General features: G+C 43.1%; 1 protein-coding gene across 1 annotated transcript; it reads right to left on the bottom strand.

Annotated features, from left to right (window-relative positions):
* Positions 1–3,256: 3,256 nt before the first annotated feature.
* Positions 3,257–7,775, bottom strand: LOC149318939 (dual specificity protein phosphatase 13A-like). The gene is made up of 3 exons (XM_089507927.1): positions 7,615–7,775; positions 5,521–5,738; positions 3,257–4,217 (listed from the first exon to the last, which is right to left on the bottom strand). Exons 1-3 carry the CDS (start codon positions 7,773–7,775, stop codon positions 4,003–4,005), a joined length of 594 nt encoding a protein of 197 aa, XP_089364053.1. The 3' UTR covers positions 3,257–4,002.
* Between the last annotated feature and the right edge of the window lie 2,777 nt (positions 7,776–10,552).

Raw genomic sequence — 10,552 nt, 5'->3', positions numbered from 1 at the left:
TTTCATTCTTTTTTTAAAAAAAGTAATTGCTTACTAATTAAAGAGGAGAGCTGGATATGGTATTCTACACTGCCACTCATGTCCTTCTCTCCAATGCCCCGGCTATGAAGTTTACATCAAGGATGGCCCCCAGAAACTCTGAGGATAAGAAGAAGAGTGACAGCAGCAATGACAGAGAAGTGCTTTTACATTCTCTTCTCTAGGTGGATTGGCAAATGGCCACCTTGGCTTCTGCAATCTTGACTGCCTAGAGTAGTGTAGGGCAGGTGACTTCTTGAAAATTTGCTGCCTGTGCTATTCAAGGGGAATAGGCAGAATGTCAGAAGCAGCAGTGATCAGCCAAAAATGAAGTCCCAGTGCCCTCCGCACTGTCTTTGGGAACAAATATATTTCCTAGAACTAGGGTTGCCATAATTCTGGACCTCCAAACTGGGACAAATGTAGGACAAAAGTAGGACAAAATTTTCAAATGTAGGACACATTTTTAAAAATGGAGGACACACCAAAATTGATGATTTTTTTAAAAAATGTTAATATAAATGCATGTTTCTTAGGCATGATCAAAATGGAGGACATTTTGGCATTGTTCCTAGACAGATGGCAGAAATGTACTTCCCTTTCTGGCTAACCTCCCCCCCCCCCCCCATTCCAAACAGCATATTTGGGCATTGAAGAGGAGGAAGAGTGGAAAAGGCAGAGGAGGAGGAAGAGGAGAAGAAGAAGAGGAGGAGGAAGAAGGGGAGGAAGATGAGGAGGAGGAGAAGAGATGGAGAAGAAGAGGAGGAGGAAGAAGATGAAGAAGAGGAGGAAAAGGAGGAAGAAGGAAGAGGAAGAAGGGGAGGAAGAAGGGGAGGAGGAGAAGAAGAGATGGAGAAGAAGAGGAGGAGAAAGAAGATGAAGAAGAGGAGGAAAGGGAGGAAGAAGGAAGAGGAAGAAGGGGAGGAAGAGGAGGAGGAGAAGAAGAGATGGAGAAGAAGAGGAGGAGGAAGAAGATGAAGAAGAGGAGGAAAAGGAGGAAGAAGAAGGGGAGGAAGAGGAGGAGAAAGAAGAAGAGGAGGAGGAAGAAGGGGAGGAAGAAAAGGAGGCAGAAGAAGAGGAGGAGGAGGAGAAAGAGGAAAGGCTCTTTCCCCTGCCTGGCTGCCTCCGTCGCCAACGGAGGAAGCCAGGCAAGGGAATGGGGCCTCGCTGAAGCCAAGCCCCAAACCCCTGCCTGGCTGCTTCCGTCGCCGTTTTGCCCCCACCCCCAGGATTCCCCCCCCCAGAGACGGAGGCAGCCAGGCAGAGGTTTGGGGCTTGGCTTCAGCCGTCCTCCAAGCCCCAGCCAAGCCTGCAGGACTCCGCGATTGCGGAGGAGCCCCCAGGGCATGGCTAGGGATTGGAAGACAGCCGTCCTCCAAGCCCCAGCCAAGCCTGCAAGACTCGCTGGGGGGGGGGAGTCCCGGGGGCGGGGCCAAACTGGGGCGGGACCGTGCGCACCCGCCCCAAATCGGGAAAGTCCCGCCCCCAGGCGGGATATGGGAACCCTACCTAGAACTCAATGGAATAGCAGGAAAAGAGAGAAAGTGCCAGAAGGCTGGTGTTGTATAGGTGATGGCATTCCTCCTATATCATCCACTACTATTTAGTAAGCTGCTTGGGTGGAGGGAGAGATGCCATCAAGGCCCATGGAGAGTGCTTTTCCCAGGGCTATTGCTGAGGAGCTGTGCTCTCACTCCTTACATTTGAAGTTGTGCTTTGTTGTTTAATTGACATTACCCAGACACTTCAAGAATCCATTTTGTTCCAGAAGAAACAACAGAGCCTCAAGCATGGGACGTTTCCAAGAATAAGAACCATGTGCTGGGTGGTTTCAACAGGGCCTGAGTTATTGCATGTATTTTTCCTCTACTTATAAAATAAAAGCAAGTTGTTACTAGGGATTATGGAATCATATAGTGCCTAAATGTTCAGTCAATGCCCAGTCAGCTGGGCATTGACAGAAAGGTATTTTTCCTGGGCTTTGGTGCCAAATCTGGCCCCGTACTTAAATGTGCCCCTCCATTAGACAGACCAACAAGTTTAGAGGCCACCTGGACTCACTCATTTTACCATTTGTTTTGTATACCATAGCTAATTCTCTTCCTCTGAACAGCTCTTGACATGTATACCCAGCTAGCATTAATTCAGTGAAGTAGCAAGTGAGCTTTCTGAGTTTTCTTTCAGTTTCCAAAGTTACACTATTTCCCCTGTCACATCCTGAGTTCAACGTCAGAACCACTAACTCCTCTGTAAACATTGCCTCCTCTGACGCATATCAGAAGCCTTGAGGTTGAGCACAACAAGGTTTTATGCACTGAATGACCAATGGAGATTTGCATATGGGGGGGAAATCGGGGAGGGGGGAAGGCATACTCCCGGCAAAGTAGCAAGATCCTGCTTTTTTTTCAGACAATGTCACGTTTATACAGGACATAACGCATGAAGAACCAGCAATGCTCCAGTGACAAATCATTCATGGGGAAGTTGCATGAATGGTTTGTTGCTGGAGCATTGCTTGTTCTTCATGGGTTAAGTCCGGGATTAGTGCAGTGTGTTTGAAAATCTTCAGCACAATTGTGCTACTTTGCCGGGAGTATACCTTTTACTCCCAGTTTTCTTCCTGTCTGATAATCGTTGTGTAACTTGCCTAGCAAAATTCATTTGTCTTTTATATCCAAAGCACCCACTGAATCCAAATCCAAATGAGAATGTATTTCATTCTGATAAGGAGTTCCCATTTCCTGGGAGCCTACTTTTTGTAGTACTTACACATGCTGTCCTGCAACTTTGCACTTAGCAAAAGGCTTCCTTGGTTATAGCCCTGAAGGGAGGACTGTCCTCATGAGGGCAACTGGCCACCACCTCTCAGACAATTTTAACTGTCTTTTGTTCTACAACTGCTACTTATTATCCTGATGCTGCTGCCATTAAAAGTCCCTATGCAAGTTAATGGGCTCTGCCATTTGCCACATGTTGCTGATGCTGCCGTTGCCATGATTCTCATGCATTACTGCTGCTCTCATCCATTGCTACTGCTCTTTTGTCTAAGGATCTGCTGCTCCTCTCACTGCAGCCATATACAACTAAAAGGTGCTTATTTTTTCTAATCATAAACTCTCACAGAACCCCTAGTGATGTCAAGAGTTGGCTGAACCCCCCTCCAACTCAGTAAATCAGTCCTCTGTAGATTGAACAACAAGGATTTATTTCTGAAGTTGAAGAGATGCTACCAGGAAAATGTCTTGATCAGAACTGAATATCAATCACACATGCAACAATTAACAGTTATTGACTTCACCCAATGAATATAGTGGGATAAAGTTTGACTTTCCCTGTTCCCAAAACAATTAAGTCATTTTATACCAATGCTTTTCTCACTCTCTTCTCCAAGAGTTGAAACTAGCAGATAACTGTGAATGCTCTGAACAATAAAGTTGCTCCTACATACATACCTGGCATTCTAACAAGCATAAGGCTCTTTGTGAACTCCAGGTTCAGTCTTTATCCTTTCTTATAAAATATAAATTTGCTAGCCAGCTATTAAGCTTATAATCAAATTGTATTATATAATCTATACAGCAACATATGTTTATATTGATTAATCTCAAATATATTCCCCCCCTCATTCCCCCTTACAAAGTTCACATCACACCAAACCTCTATATAACATACCCTCAGGCATAAGCAATGGACTATATAACCAAAACATACTACAGTAATATCCAGCACATAGCAAATACATATCAATACATATCATAATCATATATAATCAAACATCTCAATCAGAATTCTACATATACTCAAAAGGCCCAATATAACAATGTGGCCATGTAGCCAAACGTCATAGTCAGAGTTTTACATAATATAGTCAAACAACACAATACGGAAACATAGCCATATATAATCAAAGCGCACAATCTGAAATTTACATGGGAACAAATAAACTGGAAAGTTTCAATGGCTAATTGTCACTTTTCCTGACAATCAAGGATTTTTCACCTTATACTCCATTCTTTTTCTTAACTGAATGTCCAAATTTCTCAGTTGTTTCAAAAACCCACGATTAGGAAAAATCCAGCGATGTTTTTTCACTGTCTGAATTGCTTCAACCAAAGAGAAATGATGATGTATCATGAGATATGCGAGCACCAAAGAAGATGACCTGCTTATCCCAACAGCACAGTGCACTAAGATTTTAGCTGCAAATGAAAGGAGAAGAAAAAGAACAGTATGTATAAATGGTGCACATGACATTTCACACTACAAAAGTCTAAAATTCCCCAAAGAGATATTATTTTATTACTTTATTTATTTATTTCATTTGTATGCTGCCTTTCTCCCCGGAGGGACCCAAGGTGGCTCACAGGCGAATTATATATTTAACAGTTGTTCTTTCTAAACTTGTGGGTTGATGTGTTAATACTGAATAACACTTATCTCCAATCATATCCAAGCTGCAGCCCTAACACTACACAGTACATGTTGAATACCCTTTACCTGAAATGCTTGGCACCTGAAGTGTTTCAGATTTTTTTTTTCCTGTTTTGAAATATTTGCATATATTTTGCAATATTTGTATGTTTATGTTTCTGGGGAGCCTGCCAACGGCCTGCTTCAGCCTTGTGAACAAATGAGTAGGAGCACTGCATCCGCTGTCTCAAGGACAGACGTGGGCAGCTGTTGGGCTTCCTGGATGTGGGGGAGCCTCCAAAATGCACACCTGGTGGCTGGGGCTAATCTCTGTTTATGCTCCTGCCCTACACCATTTTATATATAAAGACTTCAGCATCCATGACCCATTACATGAGATCAGGTGTAGAATTTTCCACTTGTGGCGTCATGTCGACACTCAAAATGTTTTGGATTTTGGAGTATTTTGGATTTCAGATTTTTGGATTAGGAATGCTCAACCTGTGTATACTAGCTCAATCTTGTTTTGAGCTCAGACCCCAGATCAGTAGAAATATCCTGACAAAGTTAACAATGATTAAAAATTCTCAGTTCATGTGTGAAATTTATGTCACAATTTTAACTTTCCCTCATTATGGAACTCATTTTCAGTCTTGGGATAGACAATAAGATGCACCCAGCAGCAGCAGTAGTGTGACACCATTGCCACTACTACTCATATCTCACATAACCTTACCTACAGCAGATATCACACCGTTACAATTGCAGTGTGCAAATAAGGGGAACAGAAGGGATACTTGTGGTTAGGGGAAAGAGAGGTAGGCAAAGCTGGGGACCTGGGGAGAAAATGCTCAGAAGACAGGAAACTCAAGGGAGATTTCATGCCTCTTTGACAAGAGACTGAAGGAGCCAGCAAGGAACAAAGGCTACTCCATGATCTGTTTAGCTCCTCTCCATCATAGGCCACAAGGAGCCCACAGATAAATGTACTGCCAGTCCTCTTACATCCATTCTGCAGCATGATGGGTCATGCCAGGTTAAAGCCAATATATCATACCACAACATCATTCATGAGCCGAAGTGATTTCCTACCTCCTGGTGTAGTCAAGGCTTTGTGTATAAATTCTGCAGCAGGATAAAAGTATGGACTTATGTCAAAGTCAGGTAAGTCAAAAGCAGGTACACCATGGTATTCAATACTAGTGCCATAAAAGTCATGGGATCCTTTGCAAAATATTTTTCCATGGGCAGCATTCAAGACATGGCTAATGCCCATTTTCCATAAACCAAACCGGTTGTGGGCTATAACACTGAAGGAAAGGCAAACAGCAAACATGGAACAGAAGGAAAGGCAAATGTCATGCAATGTATGAATATTCATGTTAAACAGCATAACAAAATTTTTAAAAACTTAACATGCTCTGTTAAGTTTGGAAATCCTTCACTGACAGTGAAATCTAGGATGATAGTTTCTAGCTAGGTTGTGAGCCCATAAAAACACTAATCAATGACTAAAGGTGGTATAGCCCAAGATCCAGATCTCTGGACCCATTTCCGGATATAAGTATGTGCTCCTAGGCCCTAGCAAATTGGTCTAGTCTGAAACTGGCAGAACCTCTGTTTGATTTTGACTTGGTACCTCAGTAGCTGGCCATCCCACATTCTGTATCGCAGCTACTGAGCCATCTTCAATCAGGTAAAACCGCAATCAGAGCTACCCTTCTGGATTGGTAGAGTACTCAGGGATGTAGCCAGGACTTTGGGAAGGGGGGGGGTCCAGACTAAGTGCCACCATTATAATGGGGCTTGGGTGCGGTGGCTCAGCAGCACGCACCATTCATTTTATCTAATGGAAGGGGGGTCCAGACCCCAAGGACCCCCCCTTGGCTACGTCCCTGAAGTACTGTCTTCTAGCAACCCTGCAACTCATTATTACCTGATACCTTTGCTTTGTCAATTCTTGTGTGCATGTGTTTGTGAAAGAGTGTGTGTGTGTGTGTGTGTGTGTGTGTGTGTGTGTGTGAAGTCCTCTTTAAACTAAATTAATTCAGAAAGTGCCTTTGGAATTCGTAGGGTTTGGAACTGTTATACACAGGTCACGATCCTGGCTTTATGTTACCAAAGACTGCTCGCTTCTTCCTATTGAGCTAAATTAATTTCCCCATTGAGTACAATTTGTGGATGCCCTGTCGGGACTCCCTTCAATTTAGGTAACAGTGGATTGACTGTGGAGTGTAGCGTGAATACCAGAGGTACTTTATTTTCAATCAACGTCAGGGTATACAGGATATGAGACAGCTTGAAAGCAAAAGAGGCATTACTCCAACAATAGCCAGAATCTAACTAAATTCTTGAATAATACAGTAGGCCTGCTGCGCATGTTCTCATGATGAAGCAACCCTGCTGAGCATGCCCAACGCCACGGATATAATGAAATTTAAAAGGGCAAAATATAAGCATGAAACCATGTATGGATGCAGTGGTGTAGGAGTTCCCCAAGAAAGTGAGAGAATTTTCCCCCCCATGAATTTAGATTCCTAAATCAAAAGGGCTTCGGGGGCAGTATCCTCTTGCACAGGAGTTCCGCAAATAGTTCTACTTGAATGGTCTTGATGTCAAACATACCTGCTGCATACATGGTAATTAGGGCCACAAATCATGGGTTCCATACCACCATATAGACGTGTTTACTGAAACATAAGCTAGGCATTTGTACTGAAGACACAAAATGGTCAACACTGGGCCAAAATACACTGTAGAAATAATCCAGTTTGAGACCACTTTAACTGCCCTGGCTCAATGCTAGGGAATTCTGGGAATTGTAGTTTTCTGAGACATTTAGCCTTCTCTGTCAGAGAGCTCCAGTGCCAAGGTCTGCAGCATGTAAATTGAACAATTATTTGGCAGTGGTTTAGCGGGATTATGGGATTGGAAGTTCATAATTAACAACTTGGCCTGATTTAGCATTGTAAAATATATGCATGTTTCCCAATATTTATGCATAAGAAATCAGTTATGCATATACTGATTTAAATAGCAGCATATTCATCATGCATAACTAGTTCAGCATCCAATCACATCACAGAATTAAGCACTCCTAGAAAACAGTATTTACTTCACTGCAGCCATTACGGTAAGGGAGTGGCTGTTAAGATAAGTTGAACTGTTCCACCAGGATTTACTTACAGGTCTCCTATGAAAAGATTAGGCCATACTTCATCTGCATGGTTACAGGAGGGCCTCCCGGTATTCAGGAGCTCTTCTAAGACTTTGACAGTCGGGGTCTCAGATGGAGATGTTTCAGAGCCTTCGAGGTCTTTGGAGTGTGCTACACTCTCTTCAGCCATCATAATAAAAACAGCAGCCCTGCCCTCTGAAACCTGAGAAAGTGAGCCAGGTTTCTTTCCAGTTGTCGTTCTGAATCCAGCAGTGATGACAGGTGCTGGACACTAGTACACCAAGTTATTCAGTTAAATTCAAGATTGCATTCAGCAATATTCCACACTAGAAGATCAAGTCTAATAGACAGAAAACCAATATGAAAGAAAAATATTTGGGGGCTAGAACCATCATTTGTCTTGCAGTTAAACTCGCTTGTTTATGTCAGTACTATTATGGACTGTCCTTCCTCTGTCTGTTTCCTCCTTGGATGTGGCTTTAAACATGAAGACAACGGGCCGATACAGATGGGTAGGAAGTGGCATGGCGGCACCGATTCTAGGGTTTGGGAATGAGCAGCAACCGCATGCTCTGGAACTCTAGTACGTACAGACACTGCCATCATGGCGGTCTCCGGTCCACATGCAGCGTCCATATGTTGCTGACAGGAAGTGGCATCATGGTGGCACCCCTTTCTGTTTGCGATGCTGCAAACAAACAAACAAAAAAAGCTGCTCTAGGCAGCTTCTTTTTGGCGGTGCGCCTGTGCTGCAGCATGCGGATGCTGTAGCACAGGCGCAGAGCAAAAATGAGCGGTATGGACCCATCCATCTGTACTGCCCCAAAGAATCCTAGAGTAGGAAAACCTCTTTAAGTTGTAATTGTGTATGTATGTGTGCCATCAAGTCACCTGCCAAATTCCATAGGGTTTTCTTAGACAAGGAATTGCAATTAGTTCACTAATAAAGGCTCTGGAAGGTGTTATGTAAGTAATTCTTAGTATATATTTTCCATTTTGGGAAAGATTTCTGTGACCTTTGCAGATGGCAATAGTGTAGAAGTCAGTATAAAGCCTTCTCTTGCTGTGTAGCAGTTCTGTTTCATGTTAGCTGTTTGGGAACAGAATCTGAAAGGAGGGAGAAGAAGACCATTATATTTCATAATATTTATGGAAAGGGCCTGGATCAGGTAATTTCATTTTAACTAGTCATCAGATTTAATAATGCAGGTTGTATCCAATGGAGAAAAGACATCCATTGATTGTTGGAGTGATGAAAACTTCATTAGGAGTTGGCTGGGGATGGGGTCATGAGGTAAGGGGTAAAGAAAGTTGAGGTGGATAGTTGAGGATTAAATACTAAGTAATTCTTTGATTGTACAATAACTGTACTTTGCTGATGATGATCAGATGGCTGTGTTATTGCAGCAGGTTGCCAGTAAAAGGCTACAGCTGGAAAAGCTTTGGTATCAAAGAATGATTTTACTTAGTGCCTGATTATTAGGGAATTTATCTGGATGGGTATTTTGGGAACTTGGTTTGAGGTAGGAAGCTGCTTAGTGGATTGTGTCAGCATCCATATCTCTTGAACCCTTAGCAACAGTAATTTACTACTTAGGAACTCCCAAAGTAGGAACTTATCGCACACACTTTTGTCCCCGATCTGGGCACAGGCAGGGGATGTGCATGGCTGAATGGAAACACATTTTATCATACATCACCCTGTCCTCAAGGCAGCCTCATGCCATGGCCCAGTGCCAAGTCATCAGCCGTGTGATTTTGCTCTGCTGGAAAGCTCCCGCTTTTCAAAATTCAAGGGCCTGAGCCCTGATCAGGGATGGCTTGGTGTCGGGCATTGGCATGGGGAGGCCTTGAGGACAGTGTGGTGTGCGATAAAATGTGCATCTCCTACCTGTGCCCAGATCGGGGGCAAAAGTGTGTGCAATAAGCTTCTTAGTTTTCAGTATTCCCATATTTGAAAAATATCCCTTTAATAAGTAACCTTATTTGATAGCTGCATATTAAGTCCACCTCAGTTTAAACCAGTGCTTCTCAATTATTTTCTGTCATGCCCCCCCCTAGGAAGAAGAAAACATTTTGTGCCCCCCGCGCGACTGTAAATAGTATCATTTGTCTATAAAATTGTTATAAGTACACCTCTGCATAACAGAGCCTCGCGCCCCCCTTTACGGAGCCTCGCGCCCCCCCTGGGGGGCCCGCCCCACTATTTGAGAAAGGCTGGTTTAAACATACCATAACAGCCACTAGGAGGTGTCACTTTCCAAGGGGACAGGGTCAAATTGGGGAAGAGATTCTGATGGCATAAAAACAGTAAGGCCTAACAGTAAGTGGCTTATGATGTCACTGGTTATCCACATTGTCCTAGACATTAATTTGAAGCAAGATAAGCTGCATACATATTTATACAGTGAGCCCTTGATATTTCCTGGGGTTTGGATCAAGGCCCCCTCGTGGATACACAAGCAAATACAATGGAATGATAATATGGTATCCCTTATATAAAGTGGCAAAATCAAAGCTTGCTATTTGCAATTTATATATTTCGAATATTTTCAAGCCGTGAATGCTTGAATTTGTGGATAAAGAATCTGTGGATACAGAGGGTTGACTGTAGAATGAGTTTTTTCCCCCCAGCACTGGGGGAAGTTGTGTCATCAGTTGATGACTTACCCACAAAGGTGTGAGGCTTGTAGAGCCTCCACTAACAACAGCAATCTATTTTTAAAATGTTATTTTGGCTTGAGAGATGGTGGGAACTTTTAGGACTGTAAGCATCTTTTTATACTGACAGAGACTCCAGCTGTGGGGAACTTTGGAAGAAATATGAAAGAATATGCATACTAGAATAACTCACTCTAGCATCCAGCATTCAGAGTTGACCAAAACAGAAATGTGAATGGGATAGCAGAGATGGGGGTTGTAAGCAATAATGGCTCAAACAGGGAT

This window comes from Sceloporus occidentalis, unplaced genomic scaffold (genome assembly GCF_023333645.1).
Source record: "Sceloporus occidentalis isolate IW3139 unplaced genomic scaffold, rSceOcc1.0.p SCAF_2, whole genome shotgun sequence".
NCBI lineage: Eukaryota > Metazoa > Chordata > Lepidosauria > Squamata > Phrynosomatidae > Sceloporus > Sceloporus occidentalis.
The sequence above is the reverse complement of the archived record's forward strand: the minus strand, read 5'-3'. Positions and strand labels throughout refer to the sequence as shown.